This window comes from Phoxinus phoxinus (assembly GCF_949152265.1).
Source record: "Phoxinus phoxinus genome assembly, chromosome: 18".
Classification (NCBI taxonomy): Eukaryota; Metazoa; Chordata; class Actinopteri; order Cypriniformes; family Leuciscidae; genus Phoxinus; species Phoxinus phoxinus.
In genome coordinates, this window is record NC_136893.1 from 2898465 (window position 1) to 2916639 (window position 18175).

The 18175-nt window shown below is 37.7% G+C and overlaps 2 protein-coding genes across 2 annotated transcripts in view; one reads left to right on the forward strand and one right to left on the reverse strand.

Annotated features, from left to right (window-relative positions):
- Nucleotides 1–4540: 4540 nt before the first annotated feature.
- Nucleotides 4541–10565, reverse strand: anapc10 (anaphase promoting complex subunit 10). The gene is made up of 5 exons (XM_079589592.1): nt 9923–10565; nt 9220–9339; nt 9018–9108; nt 7459–7579; nt 4541–4923 (listed from the first exon to the last, which is right to left on the reverse strand). Exons 2-5 carry the CDS (start codon nt 9332–9334, stop codon nt 4693–4695), a joined length of 558 nt encoding a protein of 185 aa, XP_079445718.1. The 5' UTR covers nt 9335–9339; nt 9923–10565; the 3' UTR covers nt 4541–4692.
- The window catches only part of abce1 (ATP-binding cassette, sub-family E (OABP), member 1), a 31147-nt gene continuing 23013 nt past the window's right edge, over nt 10042–18175 (forward strand). The window contains exons 1-2 of the mRNA XM_079589588.1: nt 10042–10252; nt 15634–15801. Of these exons, the coding sequence (XP_079445714.1) occupies nt 15699–15801 (103 nt within the window). The 5' untranslated portion in view covers nt 10042–10252; nt 15634–15698. The remainder of the gene's footprint in view (nt 10253–15633; nt 15802–18175) is intronic.

Genomic DNA, 18175 nt, shown 5'->3' on the forward strand with positions numbered 1-18175 from the left:
AAGTGTACATGTTTTGCAAATACAAGCGGTGAATTTCCGTTTAGGACAGCAAAAGTGCTGCTTGACCAACATGACATCATGACTTTGCGTAAACATGCACGCCACTGCCAAGTGTTATCTGTACGCATTTTGAGCTATCCGCGTGTATGTCTACGCCCTAGTATGGGTAGGTTTAGGATTAGTTGTGGGTGAGGGGTTAGGATTAGAAGTGCGGTTAGGATTAGGGAATCAGGTACTGACTTCAACGAGGGGGGTAATAATTCGGCAGGGAGTCAAAATTCAGCACAACATCTGTCATCCCCAGATGTGATTCCGCGTGTATGTCTACGCCGTGATTGAAAAACACGCCAAAAAGCGATTATGCGTCTTGATAGCACGCCGAATGGAATACGAATTGGCGTGTCATACATACAGGGTCCGAAATTAACACCCGCCAAGCGCCAAATGCGGGTAGATTTTCCATTTGGCGAGTAAATCTCAAAAGGCTATCCGCCACACTGGCGGGTGAATGTTCATACCAAAATAGTAATGTAATAAAATGTTTTTAATAAAATGTTTGTCCCGCCATAGTCTTATCTGATCGGTGAATGTAGCCGAATGTAGACAAACTGCTGCGCGTCTGACAGGGCGCATTTTTAACTGTCTCTCTCTCTCTCTCTCTCTCTCTCTCTCTCTCTCTCTCTCTGTGGAGACAGGCGAAAGTATAAAAGCTTCACCGTCTCCTAACCGCTGTCTTCAGCATCCGAAATTAACACCCGCCAAGCGCCAAATGCTGGTAGATTTTCCGTTTAGCGAGTAAATAATAAAATAAAATGTTCGGACACTCGGGAGGTCGTGAGATATTGCACACGTTACGAGTCAGTTAAACTGATAATCGCGTCAAAGCAGCTGGTACACGGCACGACTGTCCGGCGGCAATCACGTGAGCTTTCGCGCTAAACACAAGAGACCGGAGTTTTCAATGTTGCAGGCAATAGCTTCAGATAGAAAATGACAGAAATGTGTGTGCAAATGAACAGTAGCCATTCCTTTCAACATAAAAACGAGAGAGAGAGAGAGAGAGAGCGATTGAGAGAGAGAGAGAGAGAGAGAGAGAGAGAGAGAGAGAGAGAGAGAGAGAGAGAGAGAGATTGAAAGTGTGTGTGTGTGTGTGTGTGTGTGTGTGTGTGTGTAAAATATTTTTTTTATTTTTTTATTATAGCCTACATTTCAAATTTTGCTCTGGACAATTTTTTATGTTTGTATTCAACATAATAGGCCTACCTTATTATCTCAATTAAATGTACTGAAATGAATGTATATGTGACACAAAAAGGCTGTTTATTATTTTGGCCGGTAAAAAATATGCTTGGCTGGTGGATTTTTTCAACTACCAGTCCCAGTGGCAGGTGAGCCAAAAAGTTAATTTCGGACCCTGCATACATACGCTATTTCATGAGATCTGTCTGAAAACCAACAAGATATCCAGTTTCTCTAACGCTTGCTCATTAGTTTTAATGTGACCACACCCACACGCGCAAAAGATATTATCATGCAAATCGTCTATGCTCCACGTGAACATTACCTCAAAAACAAAAAGGCAAACTTCATCAGTCCTCTGCTGCTGTCGTCGAGTTTGGAAGACACGCTAGCTGTGAACTTATTGGATTTACATCAGAAGAATAGGGGTGTAACGATATTCAAACCGAACCGAAAAACCGCGATACACCACCTACGGTACGAACCGCGATACTCTCATTTCGAACCGAAAGCGCCCCGCCCCCTACTCCCCCACCCAGCTCTCACTTCACCTTGTCACAAAACTAAAAATAGTAACGCTTTCGGTTCGAAATGAGAGTATCGCGGTTCGAACCGAAGGTGGTGTATCGCGGTTTTTCGGTTTCAGTTTTTTTTTAGGTACCAGTCCTACTGACTTCAACATGAGCAGAACATGGTCAAGTGAAAAATCACACACCTTGGAAATGACACCTTGTGAAATCACAAAGGGGTTTGACTGGTTAGTATGTTAAATAATGTGATTTTTTTGTTGTTGCCATTTGGTGTGTATCTTTGTATTATGTTGTGTTGTATTTAATCACGTAGAAATTCTCAATTGTACCCGAAATTACCCAATGTACTATTGAAATTGATTTCTGGACATCGTAATGTTATTTTTCCCGAAAATTGTTATTGTATTCTATCTGATTTAACATTATATAATGTTAATATGATTACATTATATTAGCCATCAGCGCGGGCTAGCCGTCGACACATCAGGGCGTTCTGTCACTACGCATCACAATTTGATTGGCTGATAACACACGTCAATCAAAGTTATGATCAAATGGAAAATGGGAGCTGCGTGTAGATGACATATGGAAAATCCAGCTCAGACTCACAAAAAATAACCATATTCTTTCTTTCTGGGAATATAAACGTAACGTACTGATATACTTGAATTTAGACATGTTCAGACACACATTAATTTAATTATGAAAAAATATATATATTTTTGATTTTGACAGGGCCAGCCCAGTAGAGAAGGCCCTGATGGCTCTGACGGCACACCACTGCAGCTTTAGCCCACGTGCAAAATGACTAAACCGCTATGCACACGGCCTATGCAAACAATATTAAACTCGTATCAGATCGCTGCCGTGTTTGCAAAACTTTTCTTGCATAACATGAATATTGATATCTGAAATATGACTCACCAAGCCAAGGCAAGAACATGTTTAAACCGGTTTAAACAAGGAAGTTCATTAGCAGCGCTTTGATGCTTTGTGGCCGTGGGTCAGCATCATCAGCCTATAAATCTAATTCTCTGCCTCCTCCTCTTCTCACTACGGCGACAGCTTCTCTAACGTATCGCATCCACTCAAAAAAATGGTTTAAAAATCAATCGTTAAATGCGGGGAGTTTCTGGAGATCGGTTCGTCTGACTCGCACTCTCTCGTCTGTTCCTCTCGCTGAAAGAGGCGCGGGCGCAACCTGAATGCGCTGCTGCTATTGGCTCATTAAAGTGTCAGTCACCGCAGAACAATCAGTGATTGGGTGATTCTTCTGTCCTTCTAAAACACGTATTTTTCTCTTTCCCTTTCTCAGCTTTTTAAACTCTTAACTCACATCTTTCGTATTTACGAAATTAACGCACATGAACGCCAACACAAAGTCGTAAATACTTTGGAATTTTTTAATATTTACGAGTTGGGGGCGTGTCAGAGAGCCTAAGTCCCTCCCCTCCGCTTCGGGCTCATGGGACCTTATTTCGGAAAAAATATGTATGGTAGTCAATGGCGAGACAACTTATCTTTTTATTCCGTCTGACCTGTGCCCTGAATTACACATATGATGTTTGTCAATTTAAAAGATAATTATGAAAGTCAAGAAAGTCGCAGTTTGTCATAAAATAGAAGAGTAACATTTAACATTGTCTGTGTCTGTGAAAATCGCTCAATGAACTTCATCTCTCGTCTCGCACTATGTACGTCACCAACATGGCTGTCACCTTATCGGGCTAATTCATCTCGCTCTTCCAGAACAAGGAAAAAAGTATTAAAAGGGGTAAGACTATAGAAAAAATGACGACTCCTAAAGTGTCCTGAGTCCTAAGCTCAGGACAGCTGACCAAGGAGGCTTAAAAAGCCTCTGTAAATATTCACAGGAAAGGGGCAGTTATGACAACTATCTGAACCTTTTCTTCTAAGAGTGTACCAAGTGTTTGAAAGCTGATTCTGTGGCTGTAACTCTGCAATGCTTTGGCATTTTGACACCAAACATTTTATGTGTCTTTGTTACCTCACATTGACCACACAATAATAATTGTATAACAGCGCCACCTATTGGTCAAAAGTGATAAGCAAGTTAATCATATTACAGTGCATGTACGTATTTGTGATATTTCTGCCATTTTGAATAAAATAATATATAATCATATTTAATTACTTATTGTTGCAGTTTTTCTCAAGCTCCCCTGTCGTATTGTTTCTTTTTGTGCTTGGCCCAGATAATTGCTGCTTGCAACTATATTTATTGATAGGTCTGTATGCTAAGAGTGCACGTTTGAATGTTTAAATACAAATATTTATGTCTGTACTGTTTTAAGCTCACAACATTAAACAGTAACACTTTACAATAACGTCTCATTTGTTAACATTAGTTATATGTTCTTACAGCATTTATTAATCTTCGTTAATTCATGTTAGTTCACAGTGCATTAACTAATGTTAACAGATACCACTCTTGATCTTAAAAATGTAGAAGCAAATGTTGAGATTAACATTAAGATCAATAAGTGCCGTAGAGATATTATTCTTTGATTAGATAATGTCAACTAATTAAACCTTATTGTATATGGTTCCCACTTAAACACAGCGACTGATAAAAACCCATCCATGTCTCCGCAAAGTTGAGTAAAAGCCAATCAGTCACATTGAAGCGCACAGTGATCTAGTGAGCTATCCGTGTGTTTCACAGTTGAATAAAACAAGCTAAACATGAGAGCTGTGTATCTCTCAGATCCATCCTGCTGTACAAGAGCATCAAGAAATACAGGCTGCTCTCATTATTTCAAACAAACATTTATTTCCTGTAGATTTCCATGTACATAAACTGAACTTTGAACTCTTCTCTTTATAAAACACACTTCGGCACATTTTAAAACAACTGAAAACATTTAATTGAAGAACAGAGTCTTATGGGAAGGCACCTCGGTCACCTGATGGTGCGGTACATCATGAAGTCTACCGTGGTGCATCGTGGGAATTTGCCGATGGAGCTCTCCTCCACGGGTGTGTAGACTTTGATCTGCCGCATGTGTGTGTCTCGTCCGTTCTGGTGGTTTGCCAACACGGCGATCTGGATCATGAAGGTTCGGATGGGATTGTTCACCAGATCCAACAGAGGGATGTGAATCCAACCGCTGGGCTCCACCATCTCCAGCTGCTGCTCACACACACACACACACACACACACGCGCACGCACACGCACACGCACGCGCACGCACACGCACGCGCACGCACACGCACACGCACATGCACACACACACACACAATTGTGTTACAATCCAAGGGTTTATTTTGTGAAAATTCACATTATTCTGGTTTATTTTGTGAAAATTCACATTATTCTGGTTTATTTTGTGAAAATTCACATTATTCTGATTGTTTAGACATGATTTTTAGCAAATAAATACATAAATGGACACGAAAGATTGATTTATGAATAAATATTAATTATTATGCAAGAACAACGAGACCACAGAGTGATTCTCAATTGCCTGAGAGAAAAAAAAAGTAAATTTTACCGTTTAACATTACATACACATAATGTACTGTAGAATGCCACAAACGACCAATCACAATCAAGTATTTGAGCTTATAGATTAAGGCTATAACATCAAGTCACCTTTATTTTTATAGTGCTTTACAATACATAATGTTTCAAAAGCAGCTTCACGGTGATAAACAGACAAAAATAATGGAATTAATGATGCAAACTTAATTAAATATGAGAGTAATTTAATTTCAGCAGTAAATCAGCTGTGCAACTGTGTGAAGTTCCTCTATAGAGTGCATTAGCGCTCGCATAGCTTTTCAGCGCCGCTGGTTCGGGAACTATTTTTCCAATTAATTTCTCCCATAGGGATTTAAAAAAACCTCTTTGTTAATGCATTATAAGCCATGAACCAAGCCTCGAGGGGAATCATAACATTGTAAACTTTGATTTGAAGGCGAAAACGTTTTTGAAAATCTGACAAAAATACAAACGCACAAGTGAAACTCGAAAAATGAGAGTATGGTGCAAAAGTTCATTTATTTCAGTAATTAAATTTAAAAAGGTGAAACTAATATATTATATAGACTCATTACATGCAAAGTGAGATATTTCAAGCCTTTATTTGTCATAATTTTGATGATTATGGCTTACAGCTTATGAAAACCTTTTCACAATATTCTAATTTTGAGTTTGGGGTTTTCATAATCTGTAATCCATAATCATCAAAATTATAACAAATAGGCTTGAAATGTCTCACTCTCATCTTTTGGCATGTTCTGCTCGTTTCATCTTTTCTGTACAGCATTATGGGTAATGTAGTTTTTCCACAGTTTAACAGCTGAATTTTACAGTGAATTCTGCTTTTAAATACGATTATTTTAAAACAAACTTGAAATAACGCTACAGAAAGTATAGTATGATGAGAGCATTCGTGAGTGAGTTAAACACTGACTGAGAGACGTTTGGACTCGATGTGTGTGTGTGTGTGTGTGTGTGTGTGACAGGTTTTGTCCTGCCAGCTCTCGCATTAGCCAGTAATGGAAGTGATGTACAGTCAAATACACAGAGCCAATATATGTCCCACAATGCACCTGGGCCAAAGCACAACATTCCAGAGATTCAAGAGATTTTGGAATCGACTCCGACTCCGACTTCAATTCTGAAATATTATTTAAATTCTTATTCATCTTGTTAACAAAAAAAAATTACTGTGTCATTTAAAAGTACACAACCAAAGTCAGATAGAGTAGATCTACAGGAGGAACTTATTCGGATTCTGTAATCTCTCGTGTGTGTGTGTGTGTGTGTGTGTGTGTGTGTGTGTGTGTGTGTGTGTGTGTGTGTGTGTGTGTGTGTGTGTGTGAGACAGAGTCCACCTATCGCCACCAGGCCGTCATTGACGACGAGACGGTCAGCATGGAGATTCTGGACACCGCCGGACAGGTGCACTTTCACTTTTCATTTCATAATTATGACATAGAATATCATAATTATGAATTACCAAGCATGTTTTTGAACATTAACCCTCATCCTTCCCTCAACATTTTTTACAAAATTGAGTGTTCATCAGAGGGTCCGAGACTCCAGGACTTCTGAATACGAATACACACAAAAAAAATTGAATGGATTCAAGGAGTTTTGTGGTTGAAATGTAAAAAAGTCACTAACCCTTCTCTCGGGTCAATTTGACCCCGTTGGAAGCTTGTTTCCTCCAGAGAATAAAAAATAAAAAAGGGTAATTGCTACAATTCTGACTTTATATCTCATTATTGCGTGATGTAAAGTCGCAACTGTGAAAAATTCAATTATTTTTTTCTCAGAATTGCATGTTTATATCTTGCAATTTTGACTTTATATCTCACAATTCTGACTTTATAACACACAATTCTGACTTTAAATCTCGTGATTGTGAGATAAAAAGTCAGAATTGCAAGATATAAACTGACTTTATAACACGCAATTGCAAGTTTATATCTCGCAAAATGTTTTATTCTGTGGTGGAAACAAGCTTCTATAGCAGGAAAACACGATTGATTAACAACCTCGTAGCTCACAGAAAGGCTGTCTTTTAAAGTCTATAAATTATCGTTAAAAATCGATTTCCCTCTGGAGAAATTAATGTAGTGTTTACTTCCGGAAGCAACTATTGAAGAAAACATTAGTGTGGTTATTCAGCTGTGTCCGTGATGTGCGTCTCTTACCCGGATCTCCTGCAGGTTGTGGAAGTTGTTCCCCACTCTGACCGAGATCTTGCTGGGAGTGTAGCTTTCATCAGATTTATAATCGGCATAAATGCACAGCATCTTCACAGTGGTCTTCCTCCTAACAGGACACAATCACAGCCTTTAGTGTCTGGAACATTTAAGCAGTCACAAACCCACATATATATATTATAATAGTCATCATAAAACATGAATGTGTACTTTAAAACGTTCCAGTTTACTGTTTTCTACACAGTATGCACTGATCTTGGGTCAGAATTTTTGTTGTTATTTTAAATCAGGAAATCATTGAAATTTCAATCCAATATGAGACATAATTTGAGCAGAGAACTTAAGTTACTAAAAATGTAAAGATTGTTTGATTTGTTTCTGTGTGGCTAGATTGGCTAGACATAATGCTTTTAATTGATATACAACAAAATGTAATAATATCCAACGAGAGATTCAATGATTACAGTACTTTCCCATATCTTTATATGAGTGTATTTCCATAACCTTTACCGTTATATTATTACTGGATAAGGATTTCTAAAACTTATTTCATTCACATTGTGCTCACAGACACAAACCAAGTAATCAGCTAAATATTTATGAGCTGAACTAGAAATATATTTACAAAATAAACCTACATGATTTTTCTTTGATCTATAATAATTCATTTTCCACTTTTCCAGTCCTTTAAAATGAATGGATGGATAAATTTGTGTGTGTGTGTGTGTGTGTTCCAGAACATTATTTGAACTAGCATCTTATAATAATATGTAATGTAATATTCAACTGTATGATACATGTATCATAGATTCATAGTGCCATGACAAATATACTTAATATACATAATAAACACCTTTACAGAGTAAAAAAAGATATTTGCATATAATAATGCAGTAAATGATAAATACCGGTACCCTAAAAATCAGAATATCAGGGCAAAAATGTATAATGTATAAAAGCCCCTGTGTAAGTTTTTGTCTTCCTGAATTAATTGAATGAATGAATGAATGAATGAATGAATGAATGAATGAATGCACGACTCAATGACTTTAGATATTTACCGCCACCTACTGACAGTTTTAGTTTCTTATTTAGAGACTAACTCCATTAAAAAAAAAAGTCTCCATATGAATAAAAAACACATTAAAAATATAGTTTACACAAAAATGTAAATTCTGTCATCATTAAATCACTGTTGTAGCCTGAAAGTTTGTGTAATAAATTCTATGTTAAATCAAATTAAATATTTCTTTCTAAAGCTACTTTTTGTAATGTCTATAGATGCTTTTCTCATTTAACACAATAAGGACTTTACATGATATTTTTGGGGTAATTTCTCAGACAAATTTTATTTTAAAATTGTGATTAATAAGATTAGCATTGTGTAATTAATTAGATGTGTGTGTTTCGTAACTGACTAGCATTTATGTCAACCAGTCAATCACACAAACACATTTATTAGCTGTAAACAAGTGTCTCATAATGTCTGAATAATGGCAGATTAATCGACTGTGGATCAATCATACAGTGGCTGTTAGTGGCTCTACCTGAACTGAATGTTCACCAGATGTGGCTGAGAGCCGTCGGACTGCCAGTACGTCTCCAGATTATCATCCCTCAACTGGTCGACTCCAAAGCCTTCACACAGAAAGAGAATGACACAATGAAAAACGAAAACACAGGCTAATATTAATAATTAATATCAGGTGTGCAATGATTAAAAACAGACACACACACACACACACACACCTGGCTTGCACGAGGACAGCGACCACACGGCTTGTGACCCGATCTCTCGGACGGTCCCGGTGCGCTCCAGCTGCTTCGGGTCGGCACCTGGGGGGGTTTTAGTGGCGGTTGCCATGGTTACTGGGGACAGACAGATGGGATGGAATTAAAAAGACTGACATACAGCATAAAAAACACTTATTAAATAATAATAATACAATGTAGTAACCCCAACCTAACACTAACCCTAAAAAATGCAATGTGTAATTGCTTTACATATACTTTGTTACTAATATTGACATTAATTTGTAGTTTTCACTTTAAAAAAAGTATAAAAATGCTCCGTGTCCAAAAAACTAAAACGATAGCAATACAATGGTATTTTTTTTAGATAATTAAAAAATATTCTTTCATATATATATATATATATATATATATATATATATATATATATATATGTGTGTGTGTGTGTGTGTGTATGTGTGTGTGTGTATGTGTGTGTGTCCATAACATTATTTGAACTAGCATCTTATAACAATATGTAATATTCAACTGTATGATATATGTATCATAGATTCATAGTGCCATGACAAATATACTTAATATACGTAATAAACACATTTACAGAGTAAAGAATGTAAAGAAAGATATTTGAATTTTACAACAACCAATCAAAAATATCTACCTTTAATCTTTACAACAAAACAAAGCCACAGCTACTCACCGGCACTCAAAAACACTCCCACAACTGTGTCTCCTTACATCTGTTTCCACAACTAACGTACGTATAGGGAGATTTTCTCAAAAAAGGTAAAATATAATCGTAAACATCCATGCACTGTTCGCATTTGCCCGGCATTGGCGCACTCTGATCACGTCACTGTTCTTGGATCGCGTCGCGTCCCTTTAGCGTCGCGCGCTCTGGCGCCATCTTTTTTTTGCTACCGGTGTTGTCTCGTGCGCGCCGTAGCAGCACGCGCTGGTCGTCTCCTCATACTGGAAGAAACTCAACGCTTATTAACGCGTTATACTGCGTTGTTCCCATCAGCGGGAGGTGAGCAGCGTTTTATTGACATTTTGTAATAATTCAATGGAGATTCATAGGTAGTTTGAAAGACAAAAAAAAAAAAACGCACCAGCTGTGTGCGCATGCCGCCCTATGCGCGAGGCCTTTTCTTCTCTCATTCAAATATCCCCGTTTACAACGAATATTTAATGAAAGTCATTCTGAACAAAGTGGAAAACAGCTAAGCAGGCGTTTTAGAAAGACCATGTCACATAATGTAGTGTTTTGGGGGTAAAATAAAGGAGGGATTTCTCTGAGGGAAAGTCTTGCGTCATCTTTCGTTATTCCCACAAGTGTGTGAGATAGAGTCACGACGAGCGCGCGCACGTGCTCAATATAACCGAATCTGGCCATTTCTGATCGTTTATAACCGTTTTAAACGTAGGTCTGAATGTAATGTGTGTGTATAATGTATAAACATCGGTTATGGGGTGTACTAGGCCAACCGGTTCGGATTTAAAGGGTGCTGTGTGGTGTACTAGCCGTTAATCAATGATCTGGACTCGTAAGTTAATTTAAAGATCGCAGGTTCGAGTCCCATCAAGAGGATCATAAACTATGACAAGAGTGTCCTTGTTCAAGACGATAAACCTCAGGTTATTCCAGCTTAACAAGTGCAGAATGAGTCACTGCATCTGATAACTGACTCATTAATTATCAAATTACTAATATATGTGTTCAATAGGATGACAGTGCAGGCTGTGCATGTTTAAACGAGCTGTCACGTGATGCCAGCGCTGCACTGTACAAATGGCAAATCAGCAACTTCATTCATCCTGAATGTGAGCTGTCTATCTGTCTGTCTCTGACTCATGTAACCTCCACATCAGACCTGGTTTTGCTCTCCAGACTTATCTCTTTTTACACGGCTGCCATCGGGAAAGCATTTTGTTGGGAGTGTAACATCTGGTGTCCGTTATATCTGATCGTTTGCATGAGTTCATGCATGTTAACAAGTGATAAACTGGCTTTAATAGGGTTGCAAGGGTGTTCTAGGTCAGTGGTTTTCAAACTGGGTCGCGACCCATTTGTGGGTCGCAGATTGGGGAGAGGTGGGTCGCGCAGTCACTATTGGCTGCAGCTAAATTTACGTTTCATGAATGACACACACACACAAACATTTTGCACGATGTACCAATGTTAAATAGAAATCACTAAATTGCTTAGTAGTAGATTTTGAAGCGTGCGCGTGTAGGGCTGGGTACCGAGTGCGATACTTTTTAGGTACCGACCGAATTACCTCGATACTATCAAGTGTCGAAAAATGACAGGTTGTTCGGTTCCAGATTTCGATACCTAAGGAGTTAACTCGTCAACGTTAGTGCTCAAACAAATACATATGAAATGCACAACAACACACAAAGTCGCTCACGCACACACACGCAAACTCTACACACACGAGACGCGCGGAACTCTCCGCGCACAAACTCGTATGAGACGCGCACGCACAAACTCTCCACGCGCATACTTATAGACGCGAGCACACACACAAACTCGCGCATACTAGAGACGCGAGCACACACACACAAACTCTACGCGCACATATTCATATGAGACGCAAGCACACACATAATACCTTAAAGATTTGGAAAAGTGTGGGTACATTTCTCCAGGCTCGATGCCAACAGCGCGCGATGCAGTATTTGCGGTAAAATAATTGCTGCAAAGACCGGTACGACAAATATGATGAAGACCTTGACAGTGCACGGAGTAAACATAAAAGCAGAAAGTTGCTTCGTCTTCGAATGATAAATGAAGAGATACCTTGTTGATCACTCTGACAGTGTTTATATTGCAATAAATAATAACCTAATGAAAGTACACTGTTCAAAAATGTGTAGGTTAGTCAGAATTTTTTTTCAGTAAGGATGCATTAGTTATCAAAGGTGACATTAAAACGTGTAATGTTACAAAATATTTCGTTTTTAAATAAATGCTGTTCTTTTTGATTTTTTTTATTAATCAAAGAATCATGAAAAAATTTATCATAGTTTCCAAAATATTATGCAGCAAACTTTTTTCATATTTCTGAAGGGTCATGTGACACTGAAGTAATGATTTTGAAAATTCAGCTTTGACATCACATGAATAAATTACATTTTGAAATATATTCAAATAATATTTTAAATTGTAATACTATTTCACAATATTACTTAAGTTTTACTGTATTTTTTATTAAAACAAAAACAGCTTTGGTGAGCATGCTCTTTATAAAAAAAAAATGTTGTTCCTTTGTGCTTTTTTTGTTCCTTTGTGCACTGGCTAAGGAGCATGAGTCAAACTGAAAAAATAAAACCAACGTTTAAAAAAAAAGTATCGTTAGGAACCGGTATCGAAACTGAGGTATCGGAATTGGCACCGGATCGAAAGATTTTGAACAATACCCAGACCCAGCCCTATGCGCGTGCGACATGTTGTGATGACACTTTTCAGCGTCTCAGAGCGGCTCGGTTCGTTAAGCAGTTCGCTGCGCATTGTCATCAAGAAGAAACACGTTTACTCCAATCACTGCTCTGAATTGGGCATGAAATCTAGGTCATGGGCCTACTGTCAAATAAAATTATTAGTCTATTATTTTTTTATATTCTGATTTTTTGTCATATCAAACCTTTGGCTAAGATTAGGCTTACTTAATCTTTTTCCATTTCTTTATATTTGTTCTGCCATATCTGGGTAAATCAGTTGAGGCAGCAGACAAAAACTACTTAGTATTCTTCACATTATTTCAACAGCCATTAGGCTGTTAATTCTCAAAAAAATGTATAATGTACCAAACGTTTGTATTGCAATTAAACTTATGTCATTCATACTATGACAAGGAAAAAAACTGCTCTAAAGAGAACTAACGCCTAACATTCATGCTTTAAGATTATTTGGGTGGGTCTTGAGATAGATTATTCTTGTCTAGGTGGGTCCTGGAATGGAAAAGTTTGGGAACCCCTGTTCTAGGTGGTTTCTTAAAGCGATAGTTCACCCAAAAATGAATATTCTGTCATTAATTCCTCACCCTCATGTCAACCTTTCCAAACCCGTAAGACCTTCATTCATCTTTGCACAAATTATTCTGTACAACTAGAATGTCAATTCTAGTTGTACAGTCAATCTCGAAGCTCTTTCCCGTTTTTCGTGGCATTCACGCTGAAAACAAATGCCGCCACTCAGCGCATATCCTCTATAAACAGTGTTTCTCTGGAATGTATAATAAGAGTTTTTTAATTGGACAACAGAATGCTTGTATAGGCCAATAGGATACAGGCGAAACTCGAAAAATCTGAATATGGTGCAAAAGTGAATTTATTTCAGTAATTCCAACTTAAAGGTGAAACTAATATATTATATAGACTCATTACATGCAAAGTGAGATATTTCAAGCCTTTATTTGTTATAATTGTGATGATTATGGCTTACAGCTTATGAAAACCTTTTCACAATATTCTAATTTTTCGAGTTGTACACATTAGGGCTGCACGATTTTGAGAAAAAACCTAATTGCGGTTTTTCTGACAAATATTGCGATTGCGGTGCGATTTTCGCGTTCGATAATTTTAAGTGCATAAAACCTAAAATTATGAATAAAATGTGTTGTTACTTTTACGACACAGAGGGTTAAACAAACTACATACATAGTGATTGAGGTAATGAGATTGTTTGATGCTTCGTGATTATTAAATACCAGTGGTGGAAAGAGTACTAACAAATTGTACTTAAGTAAAAGTATTGCTACTTAAGTAATAATTTACTTGAGTACAAGTAGAAGTACTGAAAAATAATATGACTCAAGTAAGAGTAAATAAGTAGTTAACTTAAAAACTACTCAAGTAACTACGTTACAAAGTACTTTATTATTATTTTTCTATTTTTACCCAACATGGGGAGATGCTAGCGATATGGAGCGTTCTGTTTCATTCATACTGGAAGCCCAGTACTAATCAACATTGTATCATGGAATTTAAGAAAATAATATATTCTCACTCTGTGTTAAGAAGCAACATGAAACCACAGAAGTCATTTCAAACACGATTGACATGTATTTTGATTTTGGAGCAAAACATATTAAACTCATAAAATGTAGTGTTTGACGGTATGCTAAACAAACATACTAGCTTTCCCTGTTGTCCAGAGCAATTCTTTTAATTTGGAAAAGTAAGTCCAGTTAAGATAATTTGAATGTTTTAATTTAAATCATTTTATAATTGAAAGCAAAGAAGGTTAAGTGAGAGGTCAAAAAAGTGCCAGTAAAAAAAAAATTAAGTGAAGTATGGTTAACATTTATTATTTTATTTTTTTCGTTCCACCCGAAAATGTGCTGGGAGCCATGCATCTGATTGACAGAAATAATAAATGCGATCTTATTTCACTGTTGTCGAGTTTTTATCAACTTTGTACAAAGTTTGCTTTGTATATTTAGTTTAACTGTATTGGTAAAGAGGGCGAGCTTTACCATTAAATTAAACTGTGTGCATTTAAGACACTTACATTGTTTTTCCTCCGTCCACGCAATAACTGCGTCCATTTTATGAGCCGAGTTTTTTTACTTCAACTGCTCAATGCTCTGGTATTATCAATGGGATGACCCATTTCAGGAGTTGCCATAATTAAAATTTAAAATCAGAATATGAGCATAGCTCAGTTACATTCACTGAAATATTGAAACGTTAGCGATATTACTGATTTAAAACACGAGTGCCAGTGTTTGAATGTCAAAGCGCGGTTTGAACGCCCCGCCCTCCAGCCGAACTGGAAGTTTTGACTGGTTTTGCACCCGAGTCAGACCTGTCAGTTATTGGCTGAACTGCTTCAGTTCTGTCAGTTATTGGCTGAAGCGCAGGGCTCCACCGCAGTGTCTGTCAATGTCAGCTCACCCTGTTGCTCCGTTGGCAGACTCGGAACCTTTGTCAGAGTACTTTGTACTTTTGGTGAAAAATAAATGTAGCGAAGTTGAATACTTTATTTTTATTCTACTCAAGTAAGAGTAAAAGTGAAGAAGTGCCTTCGGCCATTTCTGCGCACTGTGCGCAGTTACAAGCTTTTTCTATTGGCACAATTCGAGGTACACGACACGATGTGTGTTAGCTGCTTTGCTGCTGACAGAAAGCCGGAGCACTGCATACAACCTTGTTTCCATTGCCATTTCTAATTTGCCAGCAAGCCAGGAACGCGAGATTCGACCATTTTGATTGGCTAATAGGTTTGTCACTCAAATGTCAGAGGCGGGGAAAAAAACCTCAGACTCCTGAGGTTAGGTTATCGCGGGAGTTAAAACCTCAATATCGATGCGATAAAGGTTAATCGTGCAGCCCTAGTACACATTAATTTAGTATCGGACGCAGCTCATATCTCTCTCTCTCTCTCTCTCTCTCTCTCTCTAGTGAGGTCTAGGCCTCCTGTTTTCCTGTAGATCTGCGTCGCCGGTGTGCGACATCCAACCAGCCAAATGGCCGACAAGAACACCAGAATCGCTATTGTAAACCACGACAAGTGTAAGCCCAAGAAATGCCGTCAGGAGTGCAAGAAGAGCTGTCCGGTGGTGCGCATGGGTAAGAATCGCACGCTTGATTTCAGGCTCTGTGTGTTATTGATGTGTACTCAATTAAATTCACATTTATTTGGATAGCGCTTTTCACAATACTCTAGAGATGCACCGATTACAATTTTCTAGGCGATTTGACCTGCCGATTCCGATTAATTTTTTTGTAACCACTTTACAGCACAGACAAATATTTATTTTCTATCTTTGCTTTAACCCTTTCACGCGTAAGTTTAAAATATTCTAACTGACCCCCCAGAGTGAGTTTTTATGAAGGTCACGCGATACACAAAGCCACAATAATACTGTATGACAGATGTGTTGCTTTTATTTCGCTTTTACTTTTTTATTCAAAATATTCACAAACTTGCTTACCATGTCATCAACTATCTGATATTCCGATTCTCAAATACGTGTAAGTGAGTGTGTTTGGTCATTTAAAACAGGGGTTTTCAAACTGGGTCGCGACCCATTTGTGGGTCGCAGATTGGGAAGAAGTGGGTCGCGCAGTCATGGCTGCAGCTAAATTTACGTTTCATCAATGACACACACACACAAAATTTTGCACGATGTACCAATGCACAAACTCTCCACGCACATACTTATGAGACGCGAGAACACACACAAACTCGCGCATACTAGAGACGCGAGCACACACACACAAACTCTCCGTACACATATTCATATGAGACGCGAGCACACACATAATACCTTAAAGATGTGGAAAAGTCGATCAAAAGTGTGGGTACATTTCCCCAGGCTCGATGCCAACAGCGCGTGATGCAGTATTTCCGGTAAAATAATTGCTGCAAAGACGGTACCACGACAAATATGAAGAAGATCTTGACAGTAATCATAAGAGCAGAAAGTTGCTTCGTCTTCGAATGGTAAATAAAGAGATACCTTGTTGATCACTCTGACAGTGTTTATATTGCAATAAATAATAACCTACTGAATGTACACTGCCGTTCAAAAATGTGTGGGTTAGTCAGAATTTTTTTTCAGTAAGGATGCATTAAACTTATCAAAGGTGACATTAAAACATGTGTAATGTTACAAAATATTTCGTTTTTAAATAAATGCTGTTCTTTTTTATTTTTTTATTCTTCAAAGAATCATGAAAAAATGTATCATAGTTTCCAAAATATTAAGCAGCAAACTTTTTTCATATTTCTGAAGGGTCATGTGACACTGAAGTAATGATTTTGAAAGTTCACCTTTGACATCACAGGAATAAATTACATTTTGGTGAACAAAAACAGCTTTGGTGAGCATGAGCTCTTTATAAAACATTTTTTGTTCCTTTGTGCACTGGCTAAGGAGCATGAGTCAAACTGAAAAAATAAAACCAAAGTTTTTCTGAGGTAATGTGTTATGTAATCTTGTTAAAATGGATTTCATAAAATTGGTATCAAAAAAAGTATCGTTGAATTATTATTTCAACAGCCATTAGGCTGTTAATTCTCAAAATGTTTGATAATGTACCAAACGTTTGTATTGCAATTAAACTTATGTCATTCATACTATGACAAGGGAAAAAAACTGCTCTAAAGAGAACTAATGCCTCCCACCCCACATTCAAGCTTATTTCAAGATTATTTGGGTGGGTCTTGAGATAGATTATTCTTGTCTAGGTGGGTCCTGGAATGGAAAAGTTTGGGAACCCCTGGTTTAAAAACCTTGATAAATAATCTTGATCTATAACGTGAGATGGTCTTTGAATCTGGCAGTGCAGGGCTCCAGACTGCGACCAATTGGTCGCATTTTGCGACCATTTTTCCTGCCGGTGCGAGCAGCGAATGTAAACAAAATGAAAGCGGAACAAAAATGCGCTACTCATTTATGCTTCACGGACCGTTTATTAGTTCTGACAAATCATAAACAGTGCAGCCCCCAAACTTGCCAGTCGCAGGCTGATCTCGATCACGCAACACAGTTACTAGGAGATCCAGACTCTGGAGATCCAGTGAAGAAATCCATTGAATTCGCCTCAGAATTAACATCATCGCTGCGAGATCCAGTGAGAAACATTCCGATTCGAGTTCTCTGTTATAAACCATAGATTATCAGATCAAACAGCGCTGACGTGGAAACCAGGAGAAACACTTATAGAAGGCTTTCAGTCCACAAATCAGCAACATTCACCATGGATATGGCTAATGTATTAACTCTAACCATAACTACGGTATTGTGACAGAAATAGTTAAACGCTTACTAGTACTACACATCTTTTTCCAGCACTTCAAAACTATAATATCATATATAAATGCATTTTTATCCTTTATCCTTTATCCTTCAAAGATTGCCCTAAAACAAACAAAAATGTAAGATGAAGGAAAACATTTAAACACTTATTTAAAAATAAAAAATAAATTACCATTGTA